A 19698-nucleotide genomic window follows, 5' to 3' on the forward strand; every position below is an offset into this window, starting at 1 on the left:
TATCATTTTTTACATTATTTGTTCTGGTATGAAACAAAAACTTACTATTACACCTTTAAATAATGAAATGGTAGGTATTAGAGCTGGAGGTGATGTGAGCTGAACGTTTATTCCTAAAATATATCAAAAAGAAATACTGACAATATTTGCTCACTGGTCGATAATACGATTGGACGTATTGTAAAACGTGACTGAGCTCCAATCTCGTCTGCGGCACAATAACACAAGCAAAAAAAAAAAAATTGAACAAACCTTGGTTTCATCTGAAGGAGCAGAAAACTCATTTGCTCGCTTTATTACATAGTAACAGAATACATATCCATAACTGTTTCTTTTAGCATCACATTAGAACATAATACATATTCATATCTCAAGGTCGTTTCTTACCTCATTAAATAAGAACTAAATAAATCATTCTGGATTTTTTTTTCTTTCATGGCCAAAGACCCCGTCGCGTTCTTGGATGCATGACCACTAGCATACTCACTGTTTCATAGGTATCCACACACCCACGCACACTCACTCTCTCTCACACACACACACACACACACACACACACACACACACGAGTTCCTTCGCAACATACACACAAAATGCAAGTATAATCCACAACACCTGGAAAGAAAAGGTCGAGGAAACCACTTATTTTTTCCTACTGTTTCCTTTAAACGAGACATTGAGGCGTAATGAAGGCGTACCGATTCGTCTGCTCGGAAGGAAGAAGGGAAACGCGGCTGCAGCGTGTGTGTGTGTGTGTGTGTGTGTGTAAAACCCTGTTCATGCACAAAGGATAAGAACACAGAAGCTGAATGATGCTGCTCCTCCTGCTCATCATCATCATCATCATCAAAAGCCCTTTAAGCGGAGAAAAGTCAGTTTGTCACCTTCCTGAAGAATTATAGTTCGGAGAGAATTCTAAGCTGCGTTTATGTAATAATAATAATAATCATAATAAAAATGCTATCTGCCTCTGTGTTCTGATGATATTGAGTACTGTTGGGTTTGTTCAGTGTAATTTACTAAATCGGAAGGAAGTGAAAAAGGGAAAAACAAGCCATTAGAACAGGAAGCATAGGGGAATCGGATTGAGGGACAAAACCTGGAAGACAACAGCATGTAATAGGAGGGAAAAAAAGCAAACATAACACACACACACACACACACACACACACACTCAAACAACTCAAATGTCAGTAACAAGCCGAGCTGAACGAGAAATATTAGCATTTGTGTACTTCAAAATAGCAATAAACACATTTAAAATCATCCACTCTTTTTGTTCTATCATTGCACCTATTGTAAAAGTTAAAGGCAAAACACTTTTTTTAAATCCTAAATCTCCTTCTGCAAGTGCTTTAAGAAGAATATCGAACTGATTATCCATCACTCAGTGAAGAATGACCTGTTTTGCTGTCATTGTATTCACACACTGATTTAAAAAAAAAAAAAAAAAAAAAAAAAAGAACCGATAATGACGCATGCACGCAACGGGGCCGATGAAAGACCATTAAATAATCCACATGGTGAAGCATCAGAGCTGTGAAGTGGGGAGAAAAGAAAAGCAGTCTATATTGTTCTAGCGTGTAGTGTTGAGTTGCCGTTTCAACGACTATAATCTTAAAACTGCGAGTCAGAGTCAGGCGTCCCGTCCGTCGCCGCACGCCGATGCGCTAAAAGTCGTTAAGAGCGTTAAAAGTGGACCATCCTGCTAAGAGAGCAAGAAGTAAAAACTAAACTCGCACCGTTCAGAAAGGAGCTTATCTTACGCGTGTTTCTACGGCGCCTTGTGGAACGCTCGCGGAAAAACAAAAAAAAAAATAAAAAGCACAGGCGTTCATGTATTTACACGGATCTCCTCCGAGTCTGGCATGTACAGCTTGAGCTATAAAATCCATGTTGTGAAATGCTGAAGATTAGATTTAACACTGATTCTTCACAGTTAGTATTTGTCATGTTTCGTTAACGGAAACCCTGAAGCAGGATGGGAGGGGGTCGACGCGGACGGGAGGTGGGGGGGGGGGATTGGGGGGCACAAACAAAAAAGGAAAACAGGTCTAAAAAAATAAAGCTTTGTTAATTCTCTGTGTCGTTTCTTCTTTTGGTTCTACCTACAGCCGAAGACAGTGGGTTTCGATGGAGGAACAGGTGGAACAGCCGAAGCGCTATGTACAGGAGCGATTAAGGAACGGAGTCAGTCCTGGTGGCTGGACAGAATGGGCTGCCTGCAGATGGGGCACGTGTTGTTCTCCGAGAGCCAGCGGTCGATGCAGTGGATGTGGAACTCGTGTGCGCAGGGAAGGCTGCGCAGCTTGTTGCCCTGTGCGTACTCGTTAATGCAGACGCTGCAGGCGCGCCCCTGTTCACCCTCCAGGCTCGCCTGGCCGTAGGTGCGCGTAGCCAGATTGTCAATCTGCTCTTTGGTGAGGCCGCGCGGGTGCTCGTCGTCCTCCTCGTCGTTCAGAAGGAAGAAGTGCGCCAGGCGCAGGATGGGCAAGGTGCCGTTTTCCACCAGGTTATTTGTGTCCCGTCCGTTGGCGCCCAGCCTGGCCTGGCCTGCGTCGCCTACTGCTCCACCCTCTCGTCCCAAATCGGTTACAGAACTCCCCGTTGTGGCTTCGCCACCCTGCGTGCGCTGTGCCTGAGCCACACTGGTGACGCCCACGTTCTGTCCAGGGGCGGAGCCTTCTGGGTCTGCCTCCGTCTCCATTAAGGAACTGAGTTCCCCAAAGCCCGTCATGATCTGCCGCAGGATGGAACGCAATGCCGTTGAGCTCGGCTCGCCCAGACCTGTCTCCGAGATGCGTCGTAGGGGAATGCGGATAGTGCTGACGTAGGTGCGGATGCCGGCACGTTCTGAGCGCGAGATGGTCCGCCGGAAGCCTCCACTGTCGCTCTCGAAGGTGACTGTATTTTCCGCGGCACGGGCACGAGAGCGCGTGCGGCTAGCAATGCTATCGCGGTCCCGGTTCTCTCCCGGCCGGATTCGCCGCACCTGCAAATCCAACATGATAGTTGGGTGCCGGCGGACGCCTCCTGACGCACCAGACGCAGGTGTCTCGCCCTCCTCTGTGCCCACTTCGGTGGCAGATTCCGCTGCTGCTGTTGGCTCTGAAGGAATTTCCACCATCTCCACAGAGGCAGCAGCCACGTTTCCAGGGGACTCTAGCGCAGGCGCACTGTTGCTGGGGGTCGGGCTTGAGCTTCGAGCGGCGTTTCGATCCAGAGGAGAGCGGCTACGACGCGAGGACCGAGACAGAGCTATCCGGCGGACCCGGCCACGTGAACGAGTTCTGCGTGCCTCGCGGCTTTGTGCCACTGCCTGGGCACTGGCCTGAGACCCACTTTCCGGACAGTCCGGAGTATCGTTAGCTTCCTGCTCCTCCTCATTACCAAGCGAAGAAAGCTGCGGCTGTACTTGACCCTGCATGCTGTTAGTACTATCCTGTTGTTGAGGCGGGGATATGGGTGTGGCCTGTGAAAGAGCGGAAGGAGGAGGAGGTGCAGGAGGAGGAAGCTGCACTGGCTGAGGCAAAGCAAGGTTCCTCCTCAAACTTGTATACGGAGCATGGGAGATCAGAGGCGGGGTTATGGGCGGAGTCATGCTACTGCGAGTGCGCCGTGCCTGAGCTCGCCTCCCCAGGGTGGGCCTGGTGGTAGAATAAGGGGCAGGGTGCTGAGTGGAATAGGGAGAGGGCCTTGGGGGAGTGCGTAGAGAAGCAGAGGCCCTCTGCGGAACGGGGATTTCGACCGGTTCAGAGGTGTCGCTGTGTTCCCCCGGCTCGGGCTGTTCGTGATTGATGTTGATTTCCAGGCTGAATCGAAACTCGCCACTGTTCGGATTTGTTCGGCTCACAGCGCGCCACGTCTGGTTCCCGCTCTGGCCACTGCGGGTGGCGTTGCCTGTGCGCCGGAACGTGTTCAGCCATTCCAGCAGAGAGTCTCCATTTGTGCTCTCAGCCCCGGATTCGGCAGCAGCTGAAACACAAGCACACAGGAAGCGAATCCGATCAGGCACTTTTTTATTCTTATTTTGCCACAATTTGCCTGTTTAGTGTCTCCCTTACTGCTGCCATGCAACAAACACTCTGCAACACACACTCTGCAACACACACTCTGCAACAATTAGGAAAGGGGTGGCAAATTTCCAGAAACTTTCTATGGGGAATTTTGGAAATATTTGAGAAACCGTAAATAAACTGTATCATATACAAACATAAATATTTTGTTTGGTCGTAAGCTGACGCATGCAAACTAATACAGATTTAAAAAAATATAATTTTTGACTAATTTAATCGTTAGTATCATTTTGTTGCACAATAGCTAACACAGGGAAGTTTGAAATGGATTAATGTAATATTTATGTAATTTATGTGAATACCTCAACAACAAATGCACAGTGCATGTAGGGAGCGTGGCCTCAGCACCGAGATCCTGCAGTAAATGTGCTGTGTGCATGTGATGATTGTGCAGAGAGAAATTTAACTGAAATTGAATGAAATCTGGTTGTTTTAAACAAAATAATCCTGCAAATTTTCCAACTACATTTAGTTTCCTTGTTATTAGCCAACCTGCAATTTTGGAAAGTCCCAGTTTATTCCTTTTAATATGTCCTTCTCTGGATGAAGGTGTCTGTGGCAACTAAAAGTAGAATTTGATTCCTGTTGATTCCCATATATTCCCATTAATTCCAGTGGAAAGTTTCCAGTCTTAAAAATTCCTGGAATTTTGCAACCCTAGTAATAATACAATCCAAGTGAGGAACCGATTTTTCATGCTAGCAGAACATGCAGCTACAAGCTAAATGCTAGCCAAAGACCTGCTGCTAACGCAGTAACTCACCACTGCTGCCCTCCTGTCCCGCCTCACTGTTCTGTGGACGTGATTCAGGGCGAGGCTGCGAGGACAAGCGCTCCTTTGCTCCATCCAGACGCTGTCTCAGCTCCTCAGCCGTGACTTCACCTACACACACACACAAAATAATCAAGACCTTAACAAACAGCAAATAGTGGGTTCAGATTAGTATCATGATGATGCTGAATGAGAACCCTGCAAAGTGTGTGTATACATGTATATATCTATCTATCTGTGTGTGTGTGTGTGTGTGTGTGTGTGTGTGTGTGTGTGTGTGTGTGTGTGTAAAATCACCCGGTGTGCCGAGCAGGTTGCTGTCTCTCATGAGCCGATACTCCTCCTCACTCAGCTCATTGATGAAGTGGTAGTACGCCTCCTCCCGCCGAAGACGCTCGGCCTGACGGCGACGCTCGTCTCGCCCGCCGGGAGGGTCCATCACCACCAAAACTACTGTCCACCGTTTGCCCACACAGAAAGGCGGAACAGTTAGTTCTGCTGGTCATGACTACACAGCCGAGCGTAAAAGTTTGTGCATCCTTTTACATGTCTTTTTTTTAAGCTATTACAGTGTTATTACACTGTGTAATAACTGTATTTAGGTGTATAACTGTATTTTTCTTAATAACCAATCAGGAACTTGCATCGTTCCCAATAGCCAGTCACTGACCCGCTTTGTTATCAACAACCAGTGATTAGCTTTTCTCTTGATTACCAGTCAGTGACCAGCTTCATTCCTAATAACCAATTAGTGAACAGATTTGTTCTTAATAACCAATCAGGGCCCAGTTTTGTCCTTAGTAAGCAGTAAGTGATGCACTTTGTTCCTAATAACTAATCAGTGACCCGCTTTGTTCCCCCTCAAAAAAAAGAGAAAGAACAGATAAATAGTTCAGTTATTTTTTATATCTTTATAACTGTTGTCTTTCTAGAAGATGTTATAATAAAACATTTGTATTTAACATTTAGAATTTACATTTAATCCTATCACGTGACACACGTGGCTATGCAAATGACCATGACAATGCAATGAATATGCAAATTGCGTTCCCATGACGTCACCTGGCGATTTCTCGAAACCTTTGGAGCGTGCTAGCTACTTTCCCCTGAAGAGAGCCGAAGGAAGGCCAACATGCCGGTCATTCAGCTTTTACAGGACCAACAAGCACAAAGTGGAGGTGGGTGTAAGACGAATCTGCGGACCCAGGCGGAGGTTTGTGCAGGAGACATGTTTGGGGCCAGTGCTCGGTGCTAGAAGGTCTGGGTCTGGGCTTGGTGCTTCTCCATAAAAAACAGCGTTGTGCTGTCTTGAGCCATTAAATGCCATCAGTCAGAAGACGCTACACAAAATGGGGTAAAACACAGTGATCGGTAAAGCCTCGCTTTAAAACCGAGGTCTGAGTGGCTTGGCATGGAACAACGAAAAATAAATACATACAATTAAATTATAAATACAACCATAAAGAAACACACATCTGCCCTTCTTTCATCATCTCCATTAATAATAATAATAACCCAGTGTTCCTGCAGGCCAGGGGTAAGAATGCAAAGCTAGCGGAGCACCACTCTGACGGTGTCAACCGCCTCGACCAATCACAGCGCAAGCAGCGATGACTGGCACAAAGACGCACCAATCAGCGCCAGCCAGGGGCGGGCAATGACAAAGAAAACGACGGGCACCGTGTAAGCTAGCAGTCCAAAGCGAGACACAATGAAGAAGCGCCGCTCCGAATGTAAAACGGCCCCAAACCCACATCACACAATCAGCGACAAAACGTCGCCACCTGAACCCTCACAAATAAATAATACCAAAGAAAAACGAGCTGTCACTTGCCATGAGAGTTCACTGGCTGTCGGGAAGACGTTTCCCCCCGAGCTAAGCGCTAGCTCCTGAGAACTAGCCGATTGACAATTGTTCAGCCGAAAAACCACCGTTAGCGGATAATCCCTGACAAAAGGCGTATTGATACCCCACCTCGGCGATGTGCGCTCAGTGCAAGCGGCGATGACACGGCCGGAAAACGTATACTTCCATTACCTGAAACAGCAGCTCGAACACGGACAAGTCCTCTTTCCTCTTCGCTCTGATTCCAAATGTAGCCGAGGTGCGTTATCTTTTTCTCCCACCCGCATTACGACAAGCCCTGCCCTCTCCATTTTAATTGGATAGATGCCATAATACACCACCCTGTTTTTCTAGAATTAATTAACGGTCCCAGTAAGCCGTCCAATCGGTGTCCTGTCTGAGCGCACCCGGAAAACCTGCTAACCAATCATACGCAGGGGGCGTTATTTTGTTGGAATACGGGTGGGAGAATAACTCTACTAAGATTGGACCGACGGTGTTACACAGATATATGACCGGCCGGGAACTTGTTTACGGGAAACACGTTCCTGTTTGTAAATTAACCCAGGTTACATCATTTTTTAATTTAGACGCAGCGTGTTGTTGCTTGATAGATTCGATTATACGTCAGAAAAGGCTTGAATGTGTCCAGAAATCGAATAAAAATATGTAGATTTGTCAAGTAATAAAAAAACTCCACTTATCCAAGTATGATTAGTCTTTAAAACCCATATCCTGTCATTTTTCCACGTTGATCTGACATGTATGTGTATCTATAATGGGATCAAATCCAAAATCCTAGCCTAATCGGAGCACCATTGGGTTTTTTAGAGCGAAGTCAAAGATAAATCAACAGAATGTGCACAGGATAATATATACAGAATCCGGGATACAAACACGAAACAATGATAAGAGGTTTTATAGAAATGTTAACATTCTATTGAATTCGTATGTAAAAAGAGAGAAAGAAAAAGATCGAGTCGCAAAGAACATCCACGTGGTGCACCATAAAGCCGCGTCCTCTCAATTAGAGGGTTTTACGACTATTTGCGACAGTGCTGTAAACCAGCGCGTGGCTCTCCCCAGTGAGATACCGGCTGGGAAGCTTAGTAGCGGTGTGAAGGGGAAGGAAAAAACAACAACAAACAAATCGGCCTGCTTGAGAACCGGGGGATCAGTGCGGAGAGACAACACACACACACACACACGCGTCGATTTTGAAATTGCAAAAATTATATTAAAGGGGTGAATGTCGGATTAATTCAGAGCGAGATTTAAGAGCGAAGACGCGAGAAGGGAAAGCAACTCGGTTTTGTGTGTGTGTGTGTGTGTGTGTGTGTGTGTGTGTGTGTGTGTGTGTGTGTGTGAGAGAGAGAGAGAGAGAGAGAGGGGGCTCGGGGTGAAGTTGCCTCCCTGTTAGCGGCGCTTTAAACGGGGAAGAAAGGGCCACGAGAGCGGTCGCGGCCGAGCTGCGGGGAAAATGGACTATGATTTCAAAGTGAAACTGACTGGAGAAAGGGAACGAGTGGAGGACCTGTTCGAGTACGAGGGATGTAAAGTCGGCCGGGGGACCTACGGGCATGTGTACAAGGCGAAGAGAAAAGACGGGTGAGTGTGGCGGCGAGGCCTGCGTCTCCATCCGGCATCGAGCTGTCCTGCTTCGGCTTCTCCTCCTCCTCGATCACGTAGCTGTGATTTGATCCTCAGCATTGGCACGTGCCATTGCCATGGAAATCTCTCTTTGTGTGTGTGTGTGTGTGTGTGTGTGTGTGTTTCTTTCTATTAAGACATCTTCCTGTCACTCATACAGGTGACATCACACCTTCAAGTATCGCATACAGCCTTTCAAAAGCAAGAAACCCAACCATCACAATTCAGCAAGTCTTGTTTCACTGTAGCCACAGCTGCATACATCAATTTGAGCACGAGATTCGATATTAATCTCATAAAACGCGCTTTTCTGAGGATCCGAAACGTTTTTTGCGTGCAAAATCCACGCAAACGTGTCGATAGTCCGTGTAAAAGCATCACATCTGTTTTTTCCTCTCGGCTTTTCTTGGTCTCGTGAACGACTCGGTTTCTTCTCAGCGTCTTGTTCTCACCTGAGGAACCCGAGCACGAGGAAATGATTAGGCAAGATACCCTGCTTCTCAGACCGGGTATCTGAAAGGGTGCCAATATTTAAATGTAATATTTCAACACGTGTTTTAATGTAGACAGTCAACAAATAAAAGGAAGAGTGATTCTGCTGAGTTTGAATTGAACGTTCATGTACGAGGAACTCCTTCAAATCCATTTCGGTTTGATCGAAAATGTCCTCCAGACCTGGAGAACCTGCTTTTTGATGTGCATCCAGAGTGTGACACAATGTGTATAGACGTGAATCCGGATACAGCTTTACGCCAGAAGCGGACTTGTGGACCTAAACGTGTTTTATTTCTAAAATTGTACTGTGTGTGGTGGGTCACAACCGTTCCTCTGCCTCAGCTACATCCCATCCACCACATGTAGACTGCACCCCAGGCCTCCTCACCTCACCTACAGCAGTACCACAGTGTGTCTCGATGAATCTCGCACAGATCCCTACAAAATATAGTGGAACATCTTCTAAGAAAAGTGGAGCTTGTTGTTAGAGCAAATACAGACTAAATGTGGAATAGGATGCGCAAACAGGAAGTTGGGCGTCCTCAGATTTTTGGCCCTATATTGTAACAGCGATGGTGTTACACTTTAGGGCCAAAAATCTGCAGAGCAGATTTTTACTACTAACTAGAGAGCATTCGTTCTTCGTAAATCCCAGCTCGTTAGGAAGTTGAGGTCAGAGCACAGGCTCAGCTGAGAGGGTTAAGGGTCTCACTCAAGGGCCGAATATGGCAGCGTCCAATCAGCTTATACCATAAATACTATGAAGCTGATACCAATGAGGTTGGAAAGACATGGCAGGTGTTAGCAGTGTAGCGGATCGGGGTGAGAGTGCTTCCTTGCTGTAACTGTTCTGTAATAAATGGAACGCACGTTATATACGTCTCCTCCCCTTTATTAGCTGATTCGATAAATTATCCGATCCGCGACTCAAAAAAACGTAATGTGATCCGAAACCGTGAGTTTTGCGGCCCGTCGCACCTCTAGTACACACAGAACCGGCGCTGTTCCTCGCCTCGTTTATTTATACTCTATTACATTATTGTTCTTCGCTAATAGACAAATTGGTTGCGTCAGGCAAATGTTTGGCTGTTTTGTTTTGAATTCGCAGCACTTTGGTGTTTTTTCTCCCCTTTTGTCTTGTGCACGTTCGAGGTCATGTGATGCATCGTGTCGATGCTCATTGGTCGCAGGCATTAAGGAGGACTAATTCTGAACTGTGTGAAAAAACAAAAAATCTGATTCATGTACTGAATCCACGGATTAATCCAGATGTTTTTTCGACCGAACTGATTATCTGCTTCCTTTGGATGAGGAACAAAGTGTTGCAATAATTAGTTAAAATAAAAATGTCGTTTTTTAAGATTAGAGCGGAGAAACCGCAAGCACACAAACCGGCTGTGTTTTTATTCTGAAATAAAGGAAATGCATAACAGCTTTGTGCGATTTGCGTTTATTCTCTTACAGATGTAAAACCGGGGGGGAATGAAAAGTTTTGGCCTCGAGTCGATGTGAAAGTCGGTTTATAATCAGGCCATGTGTCTTTCCGAGGTTTTTTTTGGATGGTTGATGATGATCTCAGGACTGACTGGGTCCATATTCCTAGAGCTGTTACAATACTTTTCTTCTTTCCGATAGAATGTTAAAGACCCTGGGGGCAGTTTGCGGTAGGAAAATATTTAAACCACTGCATGAAATAACTTTTTTTTAACCTGTTGATTGCTGAAGCCAGATTGGACGATGCGGTGCTGCTTCTTGAACAACTTCTTAGAGCTGATTGAAGTTGCTGCTACATTCATGGGAGGGTTTAGAGGTGCGCTGCGTCCAGATCCTCCCATATCTCATCACCCCTATATCTGATTCCCTTTCAGCTCCACCCCTATATCCTATTCTCTTTTAGCTCCACCCCTATATCTATTCCTTTTTAGCTCCGCCCCTATATCCTATTCCCTTTTAGCTCCACCCCTATATCCTATTCCCTTTTAGCTCCACCCCATATCCTATTCTCTTTTATCTCCACCCCTATATCCTATTCCCTTTTAGCTCCACCCCTATATCCTATTCCCTTTTAGCTCCACCCCTATATCCTATTCCCTTTTAGCTCCACCCCTATATCCTATTCTCTTTTAGCTCCACCCCATATCCTATTCCCTTTTAGCTCCACCCCTATATCTATTCCTTTTTAGCTCCACCCATATATCCTATTCCCTTTTAGCTCCGCCCCTATATCCTATTCCCTTTTAGCTCCGCCCCTATATCCTATTCCCTTTTAGCTCCACCCCTATATCCTATTCCCTTTTAGCTCCACCCCTATATCCTATATCCTTTTAGCTCCACCCCTATATCCTATTTCCTTTTAGCTTCACCGCTATATCCTATTCCCTTTTAGCTCCACCCCATAGCCTATTTCTTTTCAGCTCCACCCCTATAGCCTATTCTTTATTAGCTCCGCCCCTATATCCCATTCCTTTTAAGCTCCACCCCTATGTCCTATTCCTTTTAAGCTCCACCCCTATATCCTATTCTTTTTTAGCTCCGCCCCTATATCCTATTACTTTTAAGCTCCACCTCTATGTCCTATTCCTTTTAAACTCCACCCCTATATCCCATTTTTTTTTTAGCTTCATTCATATATCTCTTTTTCTTATCTCAACGCCTATGCATATTCCCTCCTAAGTTTAAGCCAATAAGAGCTTTCAAGGCTAATAAGAAACTTCTGCAGCTGATGTAAGGGATGAACTCTGTAGCCCTCATATGACACGTTATCTTTTTCATCATTTCATAGCATCCATAATGTGGAGCAGCATTATAAAGTGGTCCACCTGTGTGCTGGTGGTTTTCCTGTCTTTGAAATTCTGTGTCAAAGTGTGTGTGTTTGTGTGCACTGTGGGGTTTTCTTGTTGCAAAAAGAAAAAAGAAAAACCTTGACTCGAGTGAAGTTCACAACCTCCTCTGTTTAAGAAACATCTAAAGATGCAGTTGTAAAGATACGCTCCATTTCCTGTGAAGTCGTGCTGGGGTTCTGTTTAACATGTCTGAGCAGCAGCTCAATCACACACTCCGGGGGGGGAAACTCACTGTGTGCGGTGTGTTCGTTTGCAGGAAGGATGATAAAGAGTATGCGCTGAAGCAGATCGAGGGCACAGGGATCTCCATGTCTGCATGCAGAGAAATAGCGGTGAGTTGCGTTTAACACATGGGTTTGTTCCAAAAGCAGAAATTGGAATCACACATGGGAAGGGTGGCTTAAACTTATAATCATTACCCTCACTGATCTACTCACCCTGTTTTAAACTACACACAAAACTGAGATTTGACAGGTTAGAGTTTATAGGATTAGGGGGTGGGGTTTGTAAGAAAATGGGAGGAGCTTGAAGTCATTTAATCATCACAGGTTCGAGTTCAAACTAAACAGGTTCATAAAATCATGATGCTGTTTTCTAACCTGTGTGTGTGTGTGTGTGTGTGTGTGTGTGTGTGTATATATATGTGTGTGCGTGCAGCTGCTCAGAGAGCTGAAGCACCCCAATGTGATCTCACTGCAGAAAGTTTTCCTGTCACATGCGGACCGCAAAGTGTGGCTTCTCTTCGACTATGCAGAGCATGACCTCTGGGTAATGTTTACACACACACTCTCTCACACACACACACACACACACACACACACACAGACCAATAGATTTTAGCAATCATCCTTAGTGCACCTTGCTCAGAAGCAATCCGAAGCCTGTGTGTGTGTGTGTGTGCACGCGCGCGATTGTTGGTGAAAATTCAGAGAAGCAAACCTTCACCCAATAATCGTCTCAAGTGAGGACACGGGGTGTCAATACTTTTGATATCATATGCCTTTGAGGGTATTTAACCAGTAGTGTTATAAAACAATATGATGTTCTAAATTATGCATTTAAGGGCACTGGGGAGGGGTGGTTTGTGTCTGATTCTCTGTGGGGCAAATCAAAGGTCAAAAAATATCATAATGCCCCAGCTCTTTGTTTAAGCCCTGCCCCTTTATACACAGCTCTTGTTCTAGCCCCACCCCTTTATATACCCCTCTTTGTTTGAGCTCCTCTGCTTTATACACAGCTCTTTGTTTTTGCCCCACCTTTTTATACACAAGCTCTTGTTTTAGCCCCACCCCTTTATACACCAGCTCTTTGTTTTAGCCCCACCCCCTTATCCCAGTATTTTTAGATCCACCCTCATGTTTAAGCCACAATCCCACAATGGAAAAACTCTGTTACTATATGTAGATTTCTTGGCTCACCTGTGTGTGTGTGTGTGTGTGTGTGTGTGTGTGTGTGTGTGTGTGTGTGTGTGTGTGTGTGTGTGTGTGTGTGTGTGTGTGTGTAGCACATCATTAAGTTCCACCGAGCCTCTAAGGCCAATAAGAAACCTCTGCAGCTGCCGCGCGGGATGGTGAAGTCTCTTCTCTACCAGATCCTGGACGGCATCCACTATCTGCACGCCAACTGGGTCCTTCACAGAGACCTGGTGAGCGAGCAAGAAAAAGACTGTGTGTGTGTGTGTGTGTGTGTGTGTGTGTGTGTGTGTGTCGAAGTTACACACACACCCCTGCTGTTCTCTCCCTCAGACAGTTTAATCTGCCAGTTTTTATACTCTTGTAATGAAATGTTTTGACTGAACTGATGATTCAGTGCTGGAAAGCTGTCAGGAGAAGGATGAATGTTAAACTCGTGCTCGTCTCAGCTGCTGTGTGATTAACAGGAACACTGTTATTTCGAGTAGAACTGTTACAAAGCCACATTTGAAGTAAAACCTTGTGTTATTTTATGGAATAAAACTAATGAAACGCATCTTTGGGTTCGTGAAGTGTGACATCACACTGTATAATACTTTTTATTTATTTTTAACACCAAATGTTCAGTAACAATTGAGACACAAAAAAAGGCCTCCAGAATTCAGTTGCCTGAAAATATAGAATTTGTCATTTTGTTCAGCTGAACACTTGAGGGACGTGGTTTTAACTTTAGTTAGGATTACTCATCTCTGCTTCTACTCTGAAATGCTCATAAATTTTCTGCTAATCCTCTGAGAGGCGAACCCGGACCCTTTTCTCTCTGTGCTTGACTGTTTATTGTGTCACACATACCGAATTCACAGAATTTAAAGCCCCAAGTACTAGTACAAGTTATATAGAGCGATCGAATGATGTCATGAGTGTCAGCACTTGGCTAACCAGCTCACCAAAAACATTGCCATCTACACAGGAAGTGACCTTTCAAACCCTCTCTGAGATGCAAAATTTTCACAGCCTCAGCAGCACCTGGTCATGTGACCTTTAGGTGTCGAACGCCCCGAAATAAGAGGTGTTACGACCAACACGTCGGACCCCACTGTATAATATGAGCTCTGACTGTAAAGTGTGTTTTAAGTGCCTGTGTGAGCTTATCTTTCTTTTCTCCTGTCCAGAAACCTGCAAATATCTTAGTAATGGGCGAGGGGCCAGAGAGGGGCCGTGTCAAAATAGGTATGATGTCACACCCGATTATATTCTGCACTGTATGTCATTCACTTGAATTAGAAATTTGATTTTGATTTGATTTTAATGAAACCCCTCGAGGAGTGCTGTTATAGCAGAACAATTAATGGTGGGATTACTGTTAGCCTTGACGTTGATTATTTATTTATTTATTTATTTATTTATTTATTTATTTACTTGAAAGATTTTTACTTTAGACATGATAACAGATTAGAATGAGCCCCTCTGTGATGTAAAATGCAGCCGGGACGACTGTCAGCACTGTTGTTTTAGAAAATATATAAACACTTCCCGGCCAATCAGAATGGAGAATTCTTTATATTTTATAGATGTAATAAAAATTTTATAAATTATTTGTGCACAGTGGTTCTGTAGTAATTGTGTGTGTGTGTGTGTGTGTGTGTGTGTGTGTGTGTGTGTGTGTGTGTAGCGGATATGGGCTTTGCCCGGCTCTTTAATTCACCACTAAAGCCTTTAGCTGATCTGGACCCTGTGGTGGTCACCTTCTGGTACCGAGCACCAGAACTGCTGCTGGGAGCCAGACATTACACCAAAGCCATCGGTAAGGTGTGTGTGTGTGAGAGAGAGAAAGTTTCAGCTTGATTTTAAAATGTTTGTTGTGTGTATTTTATGTATCTATTGTCTCTAAGTGATTGCAATATCTTTCTAAATGTCTGTCATCATAAATATTTTACAAATAGATTCATTAGTGTATTCATTCTTAAGGATGAGAGCGGGCTTTTTAGTCGACTTTGGAGCTCTGCGTCCAGTTAAAATGGTGAAATGAGTTGTTTGTCATTTTTTTAAGTGTTGTTTTCTCTTTTTTTTTTTTCCTCATTTGTATTTATTTTTATTTTTACATGTTGTTAAACCTGTGTTACATTTTGGATAAGTTAAGATTTTTTTAATGTTTTTGTTAATTCAGACAAAACTGCACATTTTGTTGCATTATCTGTGTCATAAATTAACTTCATAAAAAAGTTGTTTAAACTCTTCTAAGAATCGAATTGTGAAACCAGTGTCATTTTACACCGTGTAGAAAAGTAACCAGCGTCTTCATACATACAAATCATGTATTTATATTTGCCTCTTCAATTTCCTTCTTACCGTTTCTGTGTTCTGAAGATATCTGGGCAATCGGCTGCATCTTCGCCGAGCTCTTGACATCGGAGCCGATATTCCACTGTAGGCAGGAGGACATTAAGACCAGTAACCCGTACCACCACGACCAGCTGGACCGCATCTTTAATGTCATGGGCTTCCCTGCAGGTAATCTGAAGCGACACGCATCACATTTTCCATCATGTGTGTGTGTATATGTAAAGACTCAAAAACCTACCTTTCCTTCTCTCTCCAAAACTGCTTCTCTTTTTTAACCAATAAAATATAGAAGTTTAGATCGTGAACGAATGATAAGAACTAAAAAGCAAAAGACACATGAAGCTGACAGTCAGCCGTCAGAGGAAGGTCAAGTGGTTTTTGAGCGTCGTTGTTGACTCTGCTTAAGCAGCGGTGGAGCTCTGATTAGCTGTTTAGCTTAGCAAATTAGTACACGAGAAATAAACGGAACATGAAGCATCTGCCTAAAAATTGGCGTCATTTGCAGCACAATCAGCCGATGCCAAAAACGCAGAAAATCTGTCAATATCAATCGGACCGATCATAGTATGTACTTTGTTCAGTGCCTTGTATCATAGATTTATAAAAAAAATAAAAATAAATGTGTATAATTGAGAAGAGATTTTCAGTCTTATGTTGTTTTCAGATAAAGACTGGGAGGACATTAAGAAGATGCCGGAACACTCCACACTTATGAAAGACTTCAGAAGGAACACGTGAGTCTGCAGCTCGTTCGCGTTGCGTTACAGTTTTTCAGCAAATCTTTAAACTGAACTGACTAATTGTAGGTTAGCAGCCGTAACTAGGCACAAGTACGAGCTTTATAGATTACAGTAAGTGGAGGCAACCTGTACAGTCCGCTTTACGCTGTGTGATTTTCGGACAGAAAGTACTTGCTTTTTTTGTGATTCTGTTGCAGACATTTAACCGTCATTTACTCACACGATCATTTAGCCAGGTGTCTGATAACTAGCATATATATAGAATCAAATTTTAAAAAATCTCAATTTTAGGTCTTAAAAAGTCCTAAATTCGCTGTTCTGGATCTAAAATTTTTCAACGTCTATGTAACGCTACCTCTAATGTTCCTTGAAATCCCGCAGCAAGAATGTTTTTGTTGTTTCTGTGGTGTTGTAGTTCTTTCTTTCGCTACTCCAAATATAATTCGCTGTATTAAGACGACAAACGAGACCAACATGCAACAGCGAATCAGCTTTGTTATTGCTGCAGATCTCTCTTGGATTGTACCACAGACGTTTTTTTTTACATTTTTCCGCTAGCGATTTTCAGGCTCAGCTGCGGCCAGTTACTAACACTGTATTTGTGTTTCTTTTTTTTTTATGTTCTTGATAGGTCTTAAATTTTATTCTAAATGATTTTGGAAAAATGTCTTAAAAGGCCTACATTTGACTCGGTAACACTGAATGGAAAGCTTTCCCAGAAGAGTGTAATGACATGTTCAAGAAGCATATGAGTGGTTGGGGAAGGGTCCAAAACTTTTGACAATATTGTGTATATGCAGTGGAAACTAACCCCCCAACCGTTTCTGTTCTTCCTGCAGATACACTAACTGCAGCCTTATAAAATACATGGAAAAGCATAAAGTCAAACCTGACAGTAAAGCATTCCACTTGGTAAGTTTTAAAATGTCCCGCAAAATCTGGACCAAAACAAAAAAATCGAGAAATTACTTAACTCTTGTGTTCGCATCATCACTGATACGGGTGTCGTCTCGGTTTCAGCTCCAAAAGCTGCTCACTATGGACCCGATCCGAAGGATCACATCTGAACAGGCCATGCAGGACCCGTACTTCCTGGAGGAGCCTCTTCCCACCTCTGAGTGAGTGCTGCAGCTCTGTTCCTGCTCAAACCGAAAGCACGAACACCATTTCTGCAGTTCTTTTGAACCTTTCGTGTGCGAAATTTGAGGTGTTTTTATTCTTTTTTTTTTTCCTCAGTGTATTCGCAGGTTGCCAGATCCCATACCCCAAGCGAGAGTTCTTGACAGAGGAGGAACCCGAGGACAAGGCGGATAAAGTAAGGAAGTTCTGCCATTTTATGGCTGATGCCTTGAAGTATGTTTTTTTTTTTTTTTTTTTTTTTTTCTTTCATGAATCAATTATGTTCAAAATGTAGGCTACATAACATGTACGTTCGACTTCTTCGGAAAGCTGAATGTTGCTTACAGTCTTTAAAACTGTCCTGAGTGCTCAGTGCTCGCAGAAGGAAAGCAAAGAAGTTTGCCATCTTCTGTGATGTTTGTGGTCTTTTATTTTTGCCGTTTTTAGTGTTTACATTTTTTTGTATAATCTGCAGAAGAACCAGCAGCAACAGGGGAACAACCACACCAATGGGGCGGGGCACACTGGTAACCCTGACAACAGCCACGCACAAGGCCCGCCTCTCAAAAAAGTGAGAGTGGTTCCGCCTACCACTACCTCAAGCGGCCTGATCATGGCCTCAGACTACCAGGTACCTCACACACACACACACACACACACACACACACACACACACACACACACACAAAACACTGTACCTAATTAGTCACAGATTTTAATGATACCGATAGCTTGGTTGGATTCGCACTTGCTGATAGCCGATTAATCACCTCCACCTCGCCATGTAAAATAGTACATAACGTTGTAATAAAAACAAATGACATTTTTAAAAATGCAATTTAATGATTTAATGAAGCGCGTAGTCTCAAGTGTCAAACCAAACAGCACATGGTGTCATTGATTCGCCTCTAGAGGCCGCTCTCATACTGTAAAATGACTTCTCAACCGCTCCTGTGCAGACGCAACCCGGAAAAACTATCAGCATATGATCTACCAATCAGCTATTAATGCCAAATAAATCGCAAATCCGTCGACTGCTACTGCACAGTTTTTACACACTTTTGGCATCCATCAGAAAATCTGTCACAGATCTGTCCACACTGATGAAGATTTTGAATGACTTCCACCAAAAAGCCCATGAGTTCAATATTCTTTGTTTATATATTTAATATCATTATTTTATAAAAAAAAAAAAAAAAAAAAAAGAAAACTTGTATATGGTGAAAAAATGTTGAGGAATGACACAGGTTTCCATTTCAGCGTTCAAATCCACATGCTGCCTACCAGAACCCAGGACCAAGCACATCACTGCCCCAGAGCAGCATGGGATACTCCTCTACCTCCCAGCAGCCTCCGCAATACTCGCACCAGACACACCGCTACTGAGCCCATGCCCACCCGGCGCCCTGAAGAAAGAACGTACTGTGCGGGGAGGTGGGTGTGACCACGGGCATGACCTTAAAGCCCCGCCACTCCTTCTCCCTCCGGGCGCTCGTCATGTAACGTTACCATAAAGACACCGCCAAGACTCGAACTAACATAATGATGCATCCCATCGCCACGACAACAGAGAACATGCGTGTGGAAAAAGCACGGTAATGAAAGGCAGAGAATGAACGTGTCTGTACGTGTCTGTGTCATGGGTCATCTGTCTGATTCTTTGCGCAGATATTTCACAAATTCATAAATAAACATTCAAAATAAACCTAAAGAGCAAAAAAATAAAATAAAAACCATGTGGTACTAAAAGCTGTGCTTAATTTGAGGGGGTTCTCCAATCAACAAAACTCCTAGCATCTCCAGAACTAAAGCTGCTAATGAATTAATGACTGCCAGCATTGACAGAATATAACACACACTTTCACAATTAGACACACACTTAGACACACTTACACACAGGTCATTGCTGGTTGTGTATTCTAAGTGCTGGAGCTGCTGTGTGGAGTCTGACAAGTGCATCTTGTGCCCCCTGCTGGACAATAGCGTTAATGGCCACTGGGAAGGGAGAAGGGATGGAGAATGAAAAACAGAAAACTTGACTTTAGTAGTTCTAATTTAATGTTTCTTGCTTTGTTTTCACGTTAGGAGAGGCAAGAGGCTTTTGTCTTTTTTTGTTTGTTTTTTCTTTGCTGTGACAGACGCAGGTCTGTGCCATGACTCGGTCTGATTCGGCTGCCCCATGGACCAGACCTGTGTAGTGAGCAGATCGCTGATACGTTGTACTGTATTGTAATGAAATATTTTACATGAAGCAAGTATCCTGATAATAAAGAGGGAAACGTTTAAAATGGGATGTCACCCTGTTTCTGTGTGTGTGTGTGTGTGTGTGTGTCTTTATATCAGATATGCTCACAAAAATAGGAATTTCTGACACCTGGGTGTTTGGAAGATGGAACGAGGAA

General features: G+C 43.9%; 2 protein-coding genes and 1 long non-coding RNA gene across 3 annotated transcripts; 1 reads left to right on the forward strand and 2 right to left on the reverse strand.

Moving 5' to 3' along the window:
• Positions 1-257: 257 nt before the first annotated feature.
• Positions 258-6960, reverse strand: rnf6 (ring finger protein (C3H2C3 type) 6). The gene is made up of 4 exons (XM_046877680.1): positions 6887-6960; positions 5146-5301; positions 4840-4959; positions 258-3975 (listed from the first exon to the last, which is right to left on the reverse strand). Exons 2-4 carry the CDS (start codon positions 5285-5287, stop codon positions 2192-2194), a joined length of 2046 nt encoding a protein of 681 aa, XP_046733636.1. The 5' UTR covers positions 5288-5301; positions 6887-6960; the 3' UTR covers positions 258-2191.
• LOC124403862 lies at positions 258-18545 on the reverse strand. The gene is made up of 2 exons (XR_006928964.1): positions 17932-18545; positions 258-1173 (listed from the first exon to the last, which is right to left on the reverse strand). It is a non-coding gene; the product is annotated as an uncharacterized LOC124403862 (long non-coding RNA).
• Positions 7790-19584, forward strand: cdk8 (cyclin-dependent kinase 8). Its single transcript, XM_046877681.1, has 13 exons — positions 7790-8302; positions 11939-12014; positions 12340-12450; positions 13187-13327; positions 14267-14324; positions 14767-14898; positions 15462-15605; positions 16102-16171; positions 17017-17089; positions 17198-17295; positions 17414-17492; positions 17772-17927; positions 18557-19584. Exons 1-13 carry the CDS (start codon positions 8175-8177, stop codon positions 18680-18682), a joined length of 1392 nt encoding a protein of 463 aa, XP_046733637.1. The 5' UTR covers positions 7790-8174; the 3' UTR covers positions 18683-19584.
• Positions 19585-19698: the final 114 nt, after the last annotated feature.

The sequence above is a fragment of the Silurus meridionalis genome, chromosome 21 (assembly GCF_014805685.1).
Source record: "Silurus meridionalis isolate SWU-2019-XX chromosome 21, ASM1480568v1, whole genome shotgun sequence".
Classification (NCBI taxonomy): domain Eukaryota; kingdom Metazoa; phylum Chordata; class Actinopteri; order Siluriformes; family Siluridae; genus Silurus; species Silurus meridionalis.